The sequence below is a fragment of the Lepidochelys olivacea genome, assembly GCF_965140295.1.
Source record: "Lepidochelys olivacea isolate rLepOli2 genome assembly, chromosome: 11".
Lineage (NCBI taxonomy): Eukaryota > Metazoa > Chordata > Testudines > Cheloniidae > Lepidochelys > Lepidochelys olivacea.
Genome location: NC_140421.1, coordinates 31,569,405 through 31,589,010, shown reverse-complemented (window position 1 = coordinate 31,589,010; position 19,606 = coordinate 31,569,405). Strand labels below are relative to the sequence as shown.

General features: G+C 41.0%; 1 protein-coding gene across 1 annotated transcript in view; it reads left to right on the top strand.

Moving 5' to 3' along the window:
- ACVR1C (activin A receptor type 1C) overlaps nucleotides 1–19,606 on the top strand; it is a 49,395-nt gene that overhangs the window by 22,393 nt on the left and 7,396 nt on the right. The window contains exons 2-4 of the mRNA XM_084642674.1: nucleotides 3,626–3,856; nucleotides 9,678–9,746; nucleotides 16,347–16,592. Of these exons, the coding sequence (XP_084498800.1) occupies nucleotides 3,703–3,856; nucleotides 9,678–9,746; nucleotides 16,347–16,592 (469 nt within the window). The 5' untranslated portion in view covers nucleotides 3,626–3,702. The remainder of the gene's footprint in view (nucleotides 1–3,625; nucleotides 3,857–9,677; nucleotides 9,747–16,346; nucleotides 16,593–19,606) is intronic.

Below are 19,606 nucleotides of genomic sequence, written 5' to 3'. Positions count from 1 at the left end.
ATTTTGGCCATGTTAAAAAAAAAATGCAACCTTTTCTTTGAACAGCACGAAGACCCCCATGATTTGGAGCAGGGACCTAAAATTTGGCAGGAGGTGGCCTTTATGTCAGGATGTATCTTTTTGCCATCTCCATAAAAATCAACCCAAGGTTTGGCCTAGTTATGAAAAATCACAGTTTGCACATGCTCAGTAGAGACTTCTTTGATTTCATCAGCTAAAATCTGTGAAGCTTCCATCCTCACTGAGTGTGCTTCACCTCTCAGCTCCTACATATGATTGGACATGCACCATCCTCATGGAGAGACTGAACATGCTTCCTCCAGGTCAGGGCTTCATAGGTGAACCCAGACTTTCCCTGTAATGGCTGCTCCCAGATGCTCTGGTCTGAGTTGGGGCAGGTGTCCTTTCTCTTTGCCCTCTATGACCCCCCCTGCTGGCATACAGGCAGCGTAGAGGAGAAAGATGTCTGATTGGAATGAATTCAGCATAAAACTTGGACAGCGGGAGAGGAAAAGGAGATTTGGACAAGGCCTCTGATGAGCCTGGGACAGGGGAGAGGGTGGAGAGAAACTGGGACCGGCTGTGCAAACAGACTCCGACTGGGAGCTGGAGGAGTGGTGAGGGGAGACTGGGAGCTGGGATGTAGGGGAGGCTGGAACAGGGAGCTGGATGGGGAAGGGATGGAAGGAACTGGTTGGCAAAGATATTGGAACTGGAAGCTAGTGTAGAGACTGGGACGGAGCCAGTGAGGAAAACAAGTTGGGGAGGACGACTTGGGATCCAGTTGGTTGGGGTAAGAATGTTGAGATCAGATTCGGGGAGTAGAAGGAGAGTGGCTGGGACTAGGAAACAGTGTGGGGAAAATGGAGGCAGGGTAAGTCAGAAGTTTGTCTAATTCAGAGCAGGGTAATTAACTTGCATCTTCCACATCCTACTTGTGTGCCCTAACCACAGGCTATTGGCTATTCTGGGGTGAGTCTCTCTGCTTTTTTGGGAAATATTTTGGAAAGTCTCTGGTTCATCTCTGTGGAATGGGAATCTTGGACATTTTTGCAGGATAGGAAAACAATTTCCTGCATATTTCTAGTCCTATGGCAGACTGAAGCAGTGCCTGAAGTACGGCAATAGAAAATACCACTTTGCAAGTAGTAGCTAGAACAAGTGCTGAGGCAAGGTCCTTAGCTGCCCTTAGAACTATCTACATGATTTCCAACCAGCTGCATTTGGAGTCATACCCCAACTGGTGCCAAGTCTTTGGTCAAAAGGAGGAAACTGGACATTGTCCAGAAAGGGAACTGTGCAAGAATCACAGGAGCAGCTTTGTCCCATTCCCAGTCTCAAGCAACCATGGAAATGCCAGGACATGAACGAAACCATCCATCCTCTACTTCAGATTACAGCAATACAACATGTTCCCATCCTATTTTTAGCTTCAGAGAATTAGGAATAAACAGAGCAGGGCTCCATCTGAAACATCTGAATCAATTGCTAAAGAAGGCTTTCCTTTCACATTCCCATTTTATAATCCCGCAGACAAATGTTTCATTTTGCATATGAAGGCCATCTTTTTTTATTTTCTGTTTCAGTCATTACCACTTGATCTGATAAATGCTACTGGGGTCTCTTCCAAGATTATGGTTGAGTTAATATTGGCTTTAAGGCAGAAGGAAATTCACGTGTATTTCCTCCTGCACAATTTTTCTGATCAGCCCTCCATACAGAGAGAACACTGAAATGAAAACACCATGTTCTTGGAGCATCTTGAATTCAGGACAAACACAAACATATAATGCCAAGGAAGTCAGTTATGGCCAGGGGCTGAGGATGACTACTCTCATGAAAATGAAGGTGACCATAAAAGAAAAGTGACATCAAAGAAAGAAAAATCTGGTTCTTATTGAAGTTTATTGAGATTGCTGATCTCACACAGACCTGCTTCAGTGAACCAGAGTTCATATGAAATTTAGCCAGCAATTCTTATCTCCTTTGCATCTCACTCTATCACCTCTGTTGTCAGAAATCAAGGTTCCATTTATGTTCTCAGATTATTAGATTTTTTTTTTAAAGAGGTCCATCCTGTAGTGAGCAAGGCAGAGCTATTCTTATGTCAGATGCCAACTGGGGGCAGTGGAGGGGGCTCATTTGAGTCCCAGTTCAATCCAGGGAATGGTGTCAGAAAGGGCACAGTATCCACCCTAACCTAATGATTCACTGATGTCTCGGTGCATTATTCCCTCCCTGTTTATCAGACTTGTTCTGATCATGCCATCAGTGTGTCTGATGGAGTTTTCATAAACAAAAGAAGAAGAACCCTATCTGCCCTATCGCTGAGAAAAATCAGCTTCTCTTATCCTGAGTAGAGCAAAGGTTGCTATCTCTATGTGTAGTGCCCACAGAGGAGGAGATGAACACCAAGACCTACCTGGTAAATGTTGAATTAAGCAGAATGGAATCTGTACTCCAAACTATCTTCACTCATTGTAAGTCCATTTGATGGGCTAGTGATTGACTCTCTGTTTTTGGACACTGCAGTAAAAAGCCCTGAGGCTTCTCCATGCGTCAAGAGCTGGGATGTGATGTGGTGAATGATCTCCTGCAAAGATGGGCAATGTCTCTGCTATATGCCTTTCCCACCTTTTCCAGTGCTCCCCAGGACCATACAAAAGATAAGAAAGAGAGAAATAGTGGTACTCTTTCAGACTTTCTGGCTGAAAAGGCTATGGCTCTCGGGTCTGATTAATCTAGCCCTGGACCTTTTGAGGTCTCCTTCTTTCAGAGGCCTGCTATTGCAAAAACCAATCCTCCAGACAGGTTCAAAATGGACACATGAAAGAAGTGATTCATTCTCATGTTCCCTAGAAGGAAGTCAACAAACATAACATATTGTTCCTGTGATACAAAGAGCATAGCTTAACTACCAGTGCACTTGCATAAGGATGTCCAAGCTTCTGGGGACAACGACTGAGAGAACTGGAGCCTCTTGTTCCCCCCCGCATGCTTGGCCCTTGTTCCCAGAAGCTGAGCCCTGGCAGAGAGTGAGAAGCCGCTGCTGCCCCTCTCAGGCAGCTGGCTACACTGCACAGAGCAGTGAGTGAGAGCAGTTCCATCCCGCTCCCTGCCCGGGCCTGGCTGCTGCGGGAGCTGCTGACCATGTCGCGGGGGAGCCAGCGCAGTAGGAAGGCAGAGCCCCTTTCCTCTCCCCCTGCCAGCAGGTAATGTGGGGCGGGGACAGCACGGGGGCCCCGGGCTGGGGTTGGGGCTGGGGTGGAGACACGTGGGGAGGTCACAAGTCCTCCCCTTTAGCTTGTGCCCCAGTATGGGGAGGCACCAGTCATCTATGCCCAGGCTTAAGTGTCTTGCTGAATGTGAGTGTACTTAAGCACATGTATGAAGTTAAACATGTGCTTAAGTCTTCTGCTTAGTGATGGCTTAGAAACCTTGGCAGAGGTATTGCAATGAATCCATGGCACAACTGAGAATAGAAATCAGGAATCTTGACTCCCAGTCTCCTTATCTAAACAAAAGTCAATCTTCCTTGCTCTGAATTACTAAATAAATGTACATTGTATGTGATGAAGTTCTATTGTGTTTAGTGAAAAATAATACTTTTTAAAATATTTTTCAGGTCTGAAGTGTGTGTGCCAGTTGTGTGAGCATACAAACTTCACCTGCCAAACTGAAGGAGCATGCTGGGCTTCCGTCATGCTAACTAATGGCAAAGAAGAGGTGATAAAGTCTTGTGTATCCCTGCCAGAGCTGAATGCTCAAGTCTTCTGTCATAGTTCTAAAAACATTACAAAAACAGAATGCTGCTACACCGACTTCTGCAACAATATAACACTCCACCTGCCCATAGGTAAGCAGTATCTTATGAATAGGCTGTGTTTGAATTATCATGACAGGAGAAAAGATATATTGCAATTTTAAATAGGTCCACATTCTTCCCTCGGACACTTGTGTAGCTCTCACCGTAGCCAGTGGAAGGTGTGTGCACAGCTGACAGTGGAACGTTGATGAAGGAAATAAAAGAAATTTGGTTGCTTAAAAAATCTTTCTGATGGAGTATCTTAGTTTAGAATTCAAACTGCTTTACTGGTGTCCTATTGAGACCTTTCCTAAAATTGTAACCAGTATAATGGAGACATTGTACTGTGTAGCAGCAAAGAAACATATTTTTTGTCTGTGAATTAAAGATTGCTTGGTCACAGAGAGCTGTGTGTATGTTTTGCCAAGGGAATGGGCCCTGCAGAAATTATTTCATTTGTGTCACGGGTGATAGTGTCACAGGTGATGATACTTTACAAATAAATGGTAAGACTGAGTTCCTGTCCCCAAGGATTTTACAGTCTAAACTGGACATACAAATATTTAAAGGTTGAGGTCTAGAATTAAATGTCTTGGATGTACAAACAGGATAGAGAGGTTGGAAAATGTTTGTATGCTTCCAATTAGGGGGATAATTAGATACCCATTTTTATTTTGCTAGTTGTTAATTCTGTGACTGAAAGTCCCCTCCCACCTGTGGGCAGGGGGATATCTGCATTTGTTTTTTTATTCTAGCCATTGGTACGGGCCGCTGTCAGGACCTGTAACATCTTTCTCCTCATTTTGACTAGTTACTTCTAGAGTCCTGTAATTTTAAGTAGTATCTCATATTTGATATATGTGGTTGAGAAATTAGTAAAGCTCATGTTGGAGTCTGTTAATATAAAGATCAGAAGGGCAAAGATGGGAGCAAGTGTGTAGTATTGCTTTCTGTACAATTCAGGGCCAGTTTTGCGTATTATGTTTATTTGGGACAATAGAATCACCTTACATTCTAAGACCTCGCTGTTCAGTACATAGTGTAGCATATGAGAGTGAAATCGTTTCTTTCTATAGCATTGGCAAATTTGTTTGTAAGTCTTGAGTTTTCAAATTCTGCAAAAGGCTTGTAGCAGCTGATTGAACAGTTTTTAGCCAGTGTTATATTGGTGTCATTGAACCTTGCCAAATATGGATGGATTCGTGGTTCCAATTAGAGAGGCAAGCGTGAGGAAAAAGGTTTACTCTTCTAGGAACTCTATACCATAAAATTGGTGCCATATTTGAGTCTGGCATTCTCAAAAGTTATTTAACAGTGAAAAGATTATTTATTGCTTTTTCCATTTGGGATTTAGTTACAGAAAAACATTGCACTTTTCCCCTTCAGTTTTTAGTTAATCCACTCCTATTTCAATAACCTTTCAGGTAGTATAGCATTTATTTGTAAAGCCTGTTACTTTTATACAAGATGTTCACATATTCATAGTGTGTATTATAATTAGTCATGTCTGTTGTGATGTTACACAGCACTTTACTCAGCGAGTTGGATAAGTCTATTGCTCGGAAGATTTTGTAATCCAGCATAAAATGAGATACGGGACAGCACTTCAGGGAAGGCAGAGGAAGGAGGAATTACTGATGAAATGAACAAAGAGGGAAAGATTCCTGGAACCTGTGGGTTAAAGATGTAGTATGAAGGAAGTAAGGTGGGTGGTTTCCAGGGAGGCTTAGTAAATGAGAAATGGGAGCTCCATGTATAGGGAGCAGCATAATAGAAAGACAAAGATGAAAGTATGTGATAAAGAAGGGAGTAGTAAGAGGAGTAGAGTAGGAGAAATGTAGGGAGAAAGTGGGACACTTGGAAATAAGACCAGAGGCAAGGCCTTCTAAGTGAGGATGAGGAGCTTGTATTTGATTCAGTAAGATGAGGCTAATGCACAATCAAAAGGGGTGTGTGTGATCACTTTAGTAGCAATATTTTGGACACACTTAAGGTGAGTGGGAGTATTTCATGGTTTTCTTACGTAAAGATGTGTGAGGATATAATAAGCAAATCTGACCTCTGGCCTTTTCCACACCAGCATTTATACCTCTGCTTTTCCAACCTCCACCATCTTTCTGGCTCTAGCTGTAGTCTATATGCTTGGGAGATGTCTCCTATAGAATGTTTTTCCCATTTCGTCTGGGCCTGCAGGTCATCTTTGTCTCCCGAGAGACGGGGTTTGGGCAGACAACAAGGAAAGCAGATGCTGTTGCAGAAGTTTTCACCTGCAGAAGAGAGAAAGATGGGGCAGGATTCTGTAGAAAATTCCAGAAGGAAGCAGGAGTCTTGCAAGAGGGAGGTGCTGTCTTCCCCAGTAGTTTAGGGGGAGAACTTTCATTTGGAGTTGAGGGAAGGAAAAAGAGCTTTGGAGAGGGAGGTGAGATTGACTGACGAAAGAGGAGAAGTGATAGGTGGGTATACTTTTCTCAGCTCCCAGTCAATCACTCAAATTAGAACCTCCGGAAGAAAGAGTATATTCCTTCTTTGGGAGTCTGAGATAAATCTACTTAAATTTACATAAACATTTACAGCCCTTAAATAACGACATGTTGCAGGAATGATCCTTTTCAGTTGATGCTTGCAGATAGCTATTAGTAGTAATTATGTTCTTGTCAGCAGCTTTACTACATACATACATAAATACATAGCACAGAGAATCAAAATACTCTTGATTTAATAAAAAGTGCAGCTATTGGAAAAATGGAACAAATTTAACAATATATTCATAGATGTGCTTTCCATAGCCTTTGTGTCTTTCCAACATTTGAATGGGTAGTTGCAAAACATTTGGTTTCTTATTACTGTTAGCAGTGAGGGTAATCTACTTGGGCTAAAAACTGAGCCCTTTGCCCTACACATTTTGGAAAGTTCATGCTAGTTGCAACTACAGAAGTGCCAAGGTTACTTGATTGCTAATCTTTTCTGACAGTCCTTTTATATATTCTTCATATTACAGGAAGAACATTGTCTAGGTCCAAGTGAAAGCAGGTTTCTTGGAAATTGCTGATTTGTAGGCCCCAAACTCTGGATCCCTTAGGGCTGCTTTGCTCCATATTTCTGGTGCAGTGTGTCCCCAAAGCTGGTGTGTCTGTCCCTGGAAATATTAGAGACACAAGGTGGGTGAGGTTATATCTCTTACTGGACCAACTTTTGTTGGTGAGAGAGACAAGCTTTCAAGCTAAGAGTTCTTTCTCAGGTCTGGGAAAGGTCCTTAGAGGATCACAGCTAAATAAAAGATGGAGCAGATAGTTTAGCATAAGTAGTTAGCATGTATTCTAAGGGTATGTCCACACAGCAAAGAAAAACCCACAGCTGGTCTGTGCCAGCCGACTTGGGCTTGCAGGGCTCATACTGTGGGGCTATTTCATTGCTATGTAGGCTTCTGTGCTCAGGACAGCTCCGCAGTCCAAGCGCTGGGAGCCTTTGTCTGCTGGCACAGGCCAGCTGCAGGTTTTTCTTTGCTGTGTAGACATATCCTAAGGGACCATTCAAGGTGAAGTGGCCCATTAATACTCCTGTAGTCATAGGACAAAAATGGGGGGTTAGTGGGTTTCAGATTGTTATAAGAAGTCATTAAACCAGTGGCTTTATTAAGACCATAGTTTTTAGTGTCTAGCAAAGTTATGAATTTATCCTGGCTCTTAGACAAGCCTGGAAGCTTAATGGCTTTTGTGCCAACCATGTTCCTGTGGCTGGCATAAGGAGTGTGTCCAGGGGAAGGATGTTGCTGGAGTTTCCCTGAATCTTAGCTATTTCCAGCTGCCATAATGACACAATGAAACCACTGGCAGTTACTGTGTAAAATAGCTTCTTACTCAGCAGATCTGCAGACTTCTGAATGCAAAGCAATATTTGTTTTGCCTCCATGACTAAAATAAACATTACTGGTCTTTACTCCCATGAGCATGGCAGAACCTACACTGCTGAAAGAGTAGAACTTTTAACTCTGAGGAACAAGTACCTAAGAGGTTGAGGGCTGAAAATTTACAAATACTTGTGAGAAGTTTAAAGGGAGTTTGGTGAGTAGTTAATATTTTAAGATGATTAACATTTTTGTCACAGTATCAATAGGAATTGGCCATTGTCTGCTACTAATTTTCTTTTTGACTATGAAGGCTATTATTTAAATGAATGGGGAAAAGAAGCTGTTTGCATAGTGCAAATGAGAGCATAATCAGGAGCAGGCATATGTTAATGATCAATTTGTCATTGCTGTGAAATTATGAACACAGTGTTAAAATAAAAAACAAAATTGGGGATAGTTTAATGGTTTGCCAATGTGATTTAGTGCCCAACTTGTGCATCCACAAGACCTTATTTCCATTGGCATTTGGCATTTACTGCATGCGAATATTTGTGTGCACAATTTCATGCTTAATTACACTTTATTGAAAACTTAAAATGTATTCTTTGAAATTATAGCCCTGCTTGTAACCATGCAATGTCACAAACACATAAATGGGTATGTTTTCAGATCAAGGTGGATGGGGTGAACAAATTCTCATTTAAACAAAAAATTTAAAAGCAGAGCACAAGAAATATATAAACTTTGCCCACAAATATAAGATTAGTTCAGTAGGAAGAACAAGTTTTGACTGATGATGTGGGTATGCCATACTTCCTACATCAAAAGCTCATGTTCTACATATGTCAAAAGTGGCTTTTTAAAAAATTGTGTTAACTGATGACTGATGTGTTATGAGGGATGCTTACCAGAAGGCAGTTTGTTTACTTTGTGCAATTTGCCTGTTCATGAATTTCCTTAGTAAAGGCAAAAATGGCAGCATGTACTGTTCAACAACAGAATCTTTGTCAATTCTCTCATTGTTTTTCTTCCTTTTGGCTGAGACAGACAACTTGATTTTCTTGCATGAGCCAAGACTAATAATTCTTCTTTTGCACCTGAGGAAGTGGAAAGGTGTGACAATAAAAATATGCAAACACTAACACATTCTGGATAGCTAAATTTTGACAGAATAACAGCTCCTGGCAGTGACTTGATTTATATCCCTTTATAAAATTTGCCCTGGGTTAATGTTAATACAGTGCAAAATTAATTTGCATTGATCAGTATTGTCTAGGTTTTTATGTTGCTTGGAGTTTTTTGCTTCTGCTTAATATTTCTAATTCTAGTTTTTCCTGCACAAATCTGTGACTTGAGTTGACCTTTCTCTGCCAATAGGTAGAGTCCAAACAAATCTTGGTACACTGCTTCCTGATTGGTCTTCTTTTGCTTCTATGTACTTTCAGTGTGTAACTGGTTATTTTGAGGAATTGCTAATAAGATCTGTGAGGGGTATTTTTGTTGTGCTTTTTTCCCCCAGGTTGCAAACTCAGTTAATAGGTGACTGACCTTCCTAGTTTATCAGGTCATATTCCAACTTTGCAGTAGTTGATGTACAGCTACTAGGCTAGTGTATAATTTGGAGAGACTTTTGGCCAGGTTGATGTATAATTGAGGAAGAAAAAAATCTGTGACATGGGAGAAAGGAAAGAGAAACCATGTAATGTGCATCTCAGATGTACTAAATATGTCACCAGATCATGGACTGATAGTACTTAGAGACGTGTTCACTGAATAAAACCCATATTCCCTATCATCAAAGATACTTGGAATATTAACTGAGACAAGGCTTTGGTAACTTGTCTTGCTGCCATGGTTCAGGGGCAAGCTGCATCCATGATCTTTCCCCCCAGTGTGTCCAGTGGGCGTTGTTTCCAAGTGACAAACTGCTGGGTAAACACCATTATCCCCAGTTTACGATGGAGAAATTCATGCTCAGATTTGTGTACAGGTTTGCAAAATTGTCATGAAACTTTATCTGCCCAGGTGCAAAATTGACTGGCTTGCCCTTTTCCATGATGACAAGAAAGAAAAACCCAATAACTTTTTGGCATGGTAAGTTATATTAGTATTTCCTAACCTAATATACTTGTGTTCATAGTAATAGGATAGATCGGTCTTAGGCAATGTATGCAGCTTGTAATGTTATCCATTTATGATTTGGTGACAAACTCACACATATGATGAGATACAGACTCTACTTTTAAATGTTTAGTTTCTTCTTCCCCAGACATGCTTCTGGGATTCCAGCTTCAAAGAGGGGGGAAACTGGGAGAAAGAGTGCAGAAAAAATTGACAGCTCTCATGTGCACTTTTTTGCTTGACATCAAAGCACTGAAGGGAGACAGGATATCTAGCTAGACTTTGTGCTTGGAACAGACTTTTTGCAGAAATTACATTTTCTGTCCTGTGTCTCGGGTACTACAATCTAGGAATAGAATAACGAGGATTTATTGGATGAGATTAAAATAACAATAGTGTCACAATTTCAGGGTAACTGCACCTGTATCACCACCTCTGTGGACAGGGCTGGCCTTATCATGAGGCGGCCACCTCAGATGCCGGACTGTGGGGGGGCACCACTAGGACCCAGAGTTTCAAAGCTTTGGCCCAAGTGAGGGGGCACTGGGGCGTCATTTGAGCTCCCCGCCTCAGGTGCAAAATGTTGTGGGACGGCCCTGTCTGCGGTCCACTCTAGGAGTGCCCAGATAGGTCTAAGAGTTCCAGCCATCACCTGTCTCTAGGCAGGAACCCTTGTTCCACTCCCTTCTTACTGGGAGTTTTATCCCTTGCAAACCAGTCTGCCTATGAGCCAGAACCTGTGTGCAGTTTTCTCTCCGAGGTCTATGAGCAGTGTATTGCCAGCATTTACAAGTTACCACACAGCTCTTGCTAAGCAAGCACATTTATTTTTAAGGTAAAAGCATTTTAGATAATACATAATAAAAATAATAGATTTAAACACCCACACTAAACATACGAGGAATCACCCTTCAGTCTTATGGGGCCCTAATAGGTCAAAATCTTTTCAACCCTTTGGCAAAGGGTGGAACCCTCCTTGGACCAGAAGGTTCTGTCCATTCGCTGGATTACAAGGGAGGCCATGAGTCAGTTTAAACACACAGCTTTTCTATGTCAAAAGCTCTTTTTTTGTCCGCTGGTTTCTGGAAAATTCAGTTTGATCCTATATACGCAATTTTTAGACCCACAGCCCAAGCCCTGAGAGTCCAAGTCAGCTGACATTGGCTAGCCAGGCCGCTAGTGTTTTATTGCAGGGTAGATGTGCCATTAGTCTAGTTTTCTAATTGTCTGGCTTGATGGAATATTGTAGGGAATGCTCCTACTCTTTATGTACTGATATATGGATGATCCCATGAAGTATCCAGCTCCAGCAATGTTGTGACTGTATTTACTGCATTTCCTATGGGATCCTATTTCTCATTCCCTGAAGGAACTTCCAGAAGTCCAGTTGTTTCAAGGAACAGTGAGGAGTTGGTTTGGGGACAAAGAGCTGATTTAGTAGTTCTTTTGCTCTTCTGATACACTTCTAGCTGTGGCTACAGTGGACCCATTTGTGTTGAGTTTCCTGAGATTTTATCTTAGTTTACTCTGAATACACAGAATGAGATGGTGGGAAGTGTGTGAGCATGAGGTGGGGGGTTGGGAAGCTATTATTTGTGGACTGTTTGTGTTGCATGGATTTTTAAATGAATTTTTTGTACATGCAGCCAACACTTTGTATTGATTAACTTTAATTAATTGATATATTGAATATATTGAAATTTGGGGCCCAATCCTGTAGTCCTCAGGGTTTTGTGGACATTCTTCAAAGGTACATTATGAAGTTTACTTGCTTTTGATATTTATAAAGTATAAGAATAAAAATTGTGTATTTTCAACTGTTTAATATTAAAATAGCATTCTCTTCTGTTGCTTAAAAATGCCCTTTGTTAACAAAAGTGGGAAGATACCTCATAGCGTAGTTTGAAATCATTAGGCAGCTGCCAGATGTGCTGCTCTGTTTCATACATATTAATTTATAGACAGCTTCTTTTTATATAGTAAGTAGTTGTTTTAAATAAGGGTTGCAACTTTTTGATTCAGGTTCACTTAATGGCTTTAAACAGTTAAGAAGAAAATCCTTTTCTTAGGTTCCCGAAGAGATTAGCATTACACATTTATTTTGTCCATTTAGGTTAGAATTGCTGATTGCGTCGTCTTTTTTCCACATATATTTTGAAAGTTTTTGTATTATTTGTCCTATTTGTGTGAGTTCATACCCATTGTGCTCTTTTTCTTAGGACCTGTCTGATAGACTCACTGTGTGTTTGGGCTTACATTGGTTAAAATAATTAACCAATCATTAAGTTAATAACAGACTGAATTTTGCACTTCCCATCTCTTGCTTCCTGGTTGGCAGCAGAGGCTAGTTTCATTTCTCTCTGATGCAACAAGTAGAAGAGAATAAGGGCTTGTCTCCACTAGAAAATTGTATCACTTTAACTATACTGGTAACCTTCCCACTCCCCCACCAGTGTGGATGCAATTGCGTGTAGTTGGCAGAATTCTATTTTTATTTTATTTTTATAATTTTGACTGATAATATAGAAGTTTATTAAGCATTTTAAAATATTTTTATCTCTTTAAATTTTCAATCCTACAAAACTATGGGTTTAAAATATTTTTTTTCTATTTTTATCAGTTTTCACAGTTGTGGGAAATTATGGGTGATCAGAGAATTATTTAATGATAGATGTTAAGAGTCAAAAAGTTAAAGCTTTATAACTTACCTTTGTCTCTCTCATAGCTACATACAATATAGATATTATATATTTTTCAAAGTGGGCCAGCCAGCTTCTCCCTCTATCTTCATCTCTTCCCCTTTATCCTAAGATTTTGGATGTACTGTATCCTGAAACCCTGAGGTATAATTTGCGCTGTACTGTATGTGTACCTTCACATTTTCATAAACTGAGATCAAGACTTTTGTCTCTAAAACTCTAAATGCTATAAATGCCTTAAGATTCTGGTTCATTCAGTGCTCTTTGTCAAATTTTATCTCTGGGGGTCTGATCAGTGCTTTGGTTCTACAACTGAGCGATTAGCTTATCTAATGTCACGGCATACCTGGTGGCTGAACTCTGACTTTGTCCTCACCCACAACTATTTCACATTTGGGGACAATACATACCTTCAAGTCAGCGGCACTGCTATGGGTACCCGCATGGCCCCACAGTATGCTAACATTTTTATCCTCAGCTCTCGTCCCTTAATGCCCCTACTCTACTTACGCTACACTGATGACATCTTCATCGTCTGGACCCATGGAAAAGAAGCCCTTGAGGAATTCCACCATGATTTCAACAATTTCCATCCCACCATCAACCTCAGCCTGGACCAGTCCACACAAGAGATCCACTTCCTGGACACTACAGTGCTAATAAGCGATGGCCACATAAACACTATCCTATACCGGAAACCTACTGACCGCTATACTACCTACATGCCTCCAGCTTTCATCCAGACCACACCACACGATTCACTGTCTACAGCCAAGCTCTACGATACAACCACATTTGCTCCAATCCCTCAGACAGAGACAAACCCCTACAAGATCTCTATCAAGCATTCTTAAAACTACAGTGCCCACCTGCTGAAGTGAAGAAACAGATTGACAGAGCCAGAAGAATATCCAGGACAGGCCCAGCAAAGAAACAGAACGCCACTAGCTGTCACCTTTGGCCCCCACCTTAAACCTCTCCAGCGCATCATCGAGGATCTACAACCTATCGTGAAGGATGATCCCTCACTCTCACAGAACTTGGGAGACAGATCCTCGCTTACAGACAGCCCCCCAACGTGAAGCAAATGCTCACCAGCAACCACACAACAAAAACACTAACCCGGGAACCTATCCTTGCAACAAAGTCCATTGCCAACTCTGTCCACATATCTGTTCAAGGGACACTGTCATAGGACCTAATCACATCAGCCACACCATAAGAGGCTCGTTCACCTGCACATTTACCAATGTGATATATGCCATCGTGTGCCAACAATGCCCCTCCGCTCCATGTATATTGGCCAAACCAGACAATCTCAATGCAAAAGAATAAATGGACACAAATCTGACATCAAGAATTATAACATTCAAAAACCAGTTGGAGAACACTTCAACCTCCCTGGTCACTCAATTTCAGACCTAAAAGTCGCAATTTGCCAACAAAAAAAACTTCAAAACCAGACTTCAACAAAAACTGCAGAATTGGAATTAATTTTCAAACTGGACACCATTAAATTAGGCTTGAATAAAAACTGGGAGTGGATGAGTCATTACACAAAGCAAAAACTATTTCCCCATGCTATTCCCCCCCCTACTGTTACTCACACCTTCTTGTCAACTGTTTGAAATGGTCCATCCTGATTATCACTACAAAAGGTTTTTTCTCCTGCTAATAGCTCACCTTAATTAATTGGTCTCGTTACAGTTGGTATGGCAACACCCATTTTTTCATGTTCTCTGTGTGCATATATATCTTCCTACTGTATCTTCCACTGCATGCATCTGATGAAGTAGGTTTTAGCCCACGAAAGCTTATGCTCAAATAAATTTGTTAGTCTCTAAGATGCCACAAGTCCTCCTTGTTTTTTTTTTTGCTGACCGAGACTAACATGGCTATGATGTTATCTATGATGACATTGTTTACAAAAGCTGAGCTGTTGACAAAACTCTGCTGCAAGGAATTTGCTAGATTTAGGCTAGTAGGTGTCACTGTAGCAATGTATTTTCTAGGCTTGTTTTACTTGAAAAGTAAGTTGACCTATAACTTTGGACTTTGGCCTCTCAATATTTGTGTTGCATTCATGAAAACATGCATTTTACACGTTTTAACTGTATTCTAAACATTGTTATGAAGATTATATATACACTACAGTAGCATGTACTACACTTTCCCCTTGTGAACATATACTTGTGTTTGCAACTTCCCACGATAAGATTGTGTCTTCCCTCATGTACAAAATTATGTGCAAGTCTACAGATTTATCATAATTGCAATATCTTGACATGTTATTTTGATGAGATTTTTTTTTCTACGACTATTGTAAGAAATTTATAATGGCATAAGTTTATAAAGCCTACCAGTCTGCAGGCTCTTAGAAGTTATAAGAACAGTGCTTAATAGCTAGAGTATATTACAAAAGCCTGTAAATTGCATCTTTCATTGAGTGCTTGGTGCAGCCTTTTGCTCTGAGATAAATTTCACAGATGTCCGAATGCTTAGGGTATGTCTATGCTGCAATTAGACTCCCGCAGCCGAACCATGCCAACTGAATCTGGCTCCTGGGGCTTAGGCTAAGGGGCTGTTTAATTGCAGTATAGATGTTCAGCCTCTGGCCGGAGCCCAAGCTTTAGGACCCTGCGAGGTATTTGCAGTGTAGACATACTCGGTGTGACACATTCTACTGCTAGACGCATCTCATTGATTTGGAAGGGAATTGTGTAAATACATCCAAGGTCAGAATTGGCCACTACATTAAAGGGCTCTGAGGGGAACCAGGGTGAGAATTTTGCTGTTAAGAGTATTCTGTACAACTGGCTTTCATACACATGCTGTAGTGATTTTTACTGTGGTTACCAGGATTTATATAATTCTAGAGTTACAACTACAACCTATGAAGATGCAAAATTGTGATGTTGCCTCTGTATTTGGAACTGGATTTTTTTTTTAAACCAGACAAGTATTTGCTCTGATTCTGAGTAAATTAGAGAACAGACACATTTTTCTGGAGTAAAAATGATTAATACATTGATCCAAAATAGGAGATGAAAATAGTGTTGGGAGAGACAGATTAAATTTCACCTTACTTTTTACCTCATGAGTGACAGTAATTTTATATAAACTTTTCTGCACCCTTACATGTGAATGTACATTAACCTGTGATGATGTAATTATAGGATATAAGTCTACAGTGCAATGTAAACCCTGGGTTAGTAGAACTCAGGTTAGCAGACCCTGGGTTTGTTAAGCTTGGGCTTGAATGTCTATACTCATTTGCAACCCTATGTTAGGAACTGTTGAACCCTGGGTCCCCACCTGGGGCTCCAGTGTCTACACTGCATTATGCAGGTCTGAGTCTAGCCACCCATTTCCAAGACTTCCCAGTGCCCTCCCAAAATGTGGCTGCTCTAGCCCTTTTTTTGTGGTGCAGTGTAGGAGAACTTGACTGTCCACCAAATATGAGTGTCCAGAGGACCAAAAAAGTCATCCAGCAGGACTATGGGATCCTGTTGGTAGACTCCCAGAACACGAGTCCAGTGGGGCTGCATCTACACTGCATAGCAATAGGGCGCGACTCAGGCTCTCCACCCTCATGGGGTCCTAGGACCCTGGGTCCGCGCCTGGGTCAGTGTAATTTGTGTGTAGACAGAAAGGGGGTTAGGTCTGAACCTGAGTTTGAACCCTGGGCTTCCACTGCAGTGTAGACACACCCATAGAAAGTAGGGCTTTTACCCACTGCCCATTGTGTATTCAGTAATTTGAAAAGACACTCTTATTGACTTCAGTGTATTTTGGGTCATGCCTTAAAAGTAAAATTTTAAAACATTTACAGTACACTGTATATTGATTTGTTGTAATGTAATTTTTCTTTAAGCTTCAGAATCTTCAAGCAGACCAAACCTAGGACCTGTGGTGTTGACAGTGATAGTTACTGTGCCAGTTTGTATCTTGTCTATAGCTGTAATGCTGACTGTATATACATGTCAAGGCCGTCATTGTACATTCAGAAAGAAGAAGCGACAAAATATTGAAGAACCTCTATCTGAGTGCAACCTAGTAAACTCTGGAAAATCTCTTAAAGATCTTATTTATGATATGACAACATCTGGGTCTGGATCTGGTATGTATGCACTCCTAAGCAGACTAAAACGTCTATATTTATTAATGAATAGCCAGGAGAACAGAATCACAACATTGTGTTCCTTTTTCGTAGTTCAATAGGCGAAGTGATGGCAGTTAAAGTTTCCACTGTCAAGTACAGTACTATTGGTTTGTGTGGGTATTCCTGTCACTTGGAATGGGAAGTACTACTAGAACCTATAGTATCTTTCTTATGATAAGGAGGTTAAAAAACTGTGCCCACTGCATGAAATGTGTTGTCTTATGGAAAGAAATGTGTGTCATAGCTTTAGGAGTTTGTCAAGACAAAGTATTACCTAAAGAGATTTCATGTTTATCAGGGTAATTGCATGGTATGCTAAGTCAATTGATGTGGGGATCTTGTTAAGTTAAAGTGATATGAAAAGATGCCACAATGCCAACGCTATACTTCATAATTATCATATTGGGCTGTTGTCTGTATGGGCCAGATTTCTGTAACAAGAATGGTTTGTTTAGAATTGAAAATAAATAAATGGTGCTTAAAAAAACAGATTTAATAAAACATATATTTTAGACAGCTCGTTGTTGAGTGCAGTCAATAGACTTAGGCCTTGTTTACATTGGGGATTTGTCACAGTTACAGCTAGCTTTGGCTAGCTAATTGTGTAACTATTATTGCAAACCCCTAACACAGAGAGAGCCACAGTATACACTGGTGCAGCTTACCACGCTTTCAAACAAATAGCAGTTTTGCCTGTCCACATTATAGGGTGTTCTCCAGTAGCTGGCCACTCACAGCTGTAACGGGGGGCAAATCTTGAGTGTAGGTAAGGCCATAGCAGTTATGGCATGAGAGCGGGATACAGGGGTAACAGGGAACAGGCAGAAGAAAGAGAATCTGAACCAATGTAAAAATTACAGCTGTTTAAACCTAAATGTCACTGTTTCTAAAAACAGGCCTTTGATACTGTTCCTCTGGAAAGATTGGAATACTTGGTACAAAATGTATTCACACATTAGAAGCATTCTTATGTGTACTGCCAACAAAAATATAGTTTTTCATTGAGGTTAGTCAGATTAATGGTGTCAGAGAGAGTGAATCTTTTGATAATCCAAGAGAAATCTGACAATAAACCAAGTGAAGCAGGAGTCACTGTTAGACGATCCAAACAATAATAGAATTTAAAGGTACTTTGTAAGGTGATTCTTTTTGTATGCATGCTTATGCTTATCAAGGATATATGTCCTAAATTCAAAGGTCAGTCTCATGATGGTGATTCTTGGGTGTTTCTTGAGCAAAACAACCAAAACTATATTGAAATAAATATAGTTTTAGATTACTAAAATTGCTTAAATCTAGCTCCACAGTAAGACCAGTTTGTCATTCTTTTATTATGGGCGGACCAGGTAGCACCTCCTATCATTAAGGTAGTTTGGCTCTTCCCATTATAAGACCCAGTTTTTGGTTGCTTATAGCTTTTGCTGGATTTTAATCATTTTAGGCTGAAATTTTCCGTGCTGGGTATCTCCATCAGGCTGATTTTTTTTTTTAAATTGTAGTCAAAATGGTTCAGCCACTTCCAAGAAGGTGGCTAGGGAAAAATACATTGTTTTACCCACGTTTTTTAAAAAAAATGTGGCCATTTTTTTTTTTTTTTTGGTGGAAAAGCTCTAACCCTGCTTCTTCCCACCCTCCAGTTTGTAGCAGGGACTTAAAATTTAGCAGGGACATGGCCTTTATGTGAGGGACATGCCTTTTCCATTCCCTTCAAAATCCATCCTCATTTAGCCAAGTTAATATTGTAGTTTGCACATACTCAGAGACTTAGATTTTAACTACTAAATTCCCAGGAGGAGTCTGTCTCACTGAGCATGCTATCTTCTGTGGCCAAGCAGGACTTTCCCTGCAGTTGCAGTTTTGGGATATGCTGCAGGCCATGCTGGGTCTGGGCACCTGCACTGAGAGCAGGGAGACTGTTTCTCTTTTGCTCTCAGTGACTTCCCTACTAGGCCCAGGCAACATGGAGGAGGAAGCTGCCTGATTTGAATACAAAGGGGACAAGAGCTGGACATACCAGAGTGACAGGGGGAGAAGGTTGGGAGATGGAGTTTTGTAGAGGAGACTGGCACTGGAGGCTGGTGAGGAGAGAAAATTTTCCTTTTCCCCACCAGGACGCAACCAAGACCTTTTTGAAGATTTATGTGAAAAATGAGGCAGGCAGGCAGACAAGCCCCATCTCCAGAATAGCCAACAGGTTGGTGGTTAGGGCACTCACTGGATGTTGAAAAGGCAGGTTTAAGTTCCTACTCTAAATGAGGCAGAGCAGGGACTTGAATCTTTCTCACGTCCAGGATGGAATTTCTGATAAAAAAAACATTCTCTGTGAACATTTTGTTGCAGCTGGTATGTACCCGTGAAAAGTTTAGTATCAACGAATCAGTGTTTTCTGCTGAAAAGCTGTTTGATTGAAATATTACTGACCAGCTTTACTTATTTTTGAGCCAAATGATTTATTGCATTGCTGCTTCAGCATGTGGACGTCTGGAGTTAGTAACATCGCTAGGATAGGTTTCAGAGTAGCAGCCGTGTTAGTCTGTATTCGCAAAAAGAAAAGGAGGACTTGTGGCACCTTAGAGACTAACCGATTTATTAGAGCATAAGCTTTCGTGAGCTACAGCTCACTTCCTCAGATGCATATCGTGGAAACTGCAGCAGGCTTTATATATACACAGAGAATATGAAACAATACCTATTCCCACCCCACTGTCCTGCTGGTAATAGCTTATCTAAAGTGATTTCCAGCACAAATCCAGGTTTTCTCACCCTCCACCCCCCCACACAAATTCACTCTCCTGCTGGTGATAGCCCATCCAAAGTGACAACTCTTTACACAATGTGCATGACAATCAAGCTGGGCTATTTCCTGCATAAATCCAGGTTCTCACATCCCCCCCACCCCCATACACACACAAACTCACTCTGAAGGTCGCTATCTTAAAACAAAAAAACTTCAAATCCAGACTCCAGCGAGA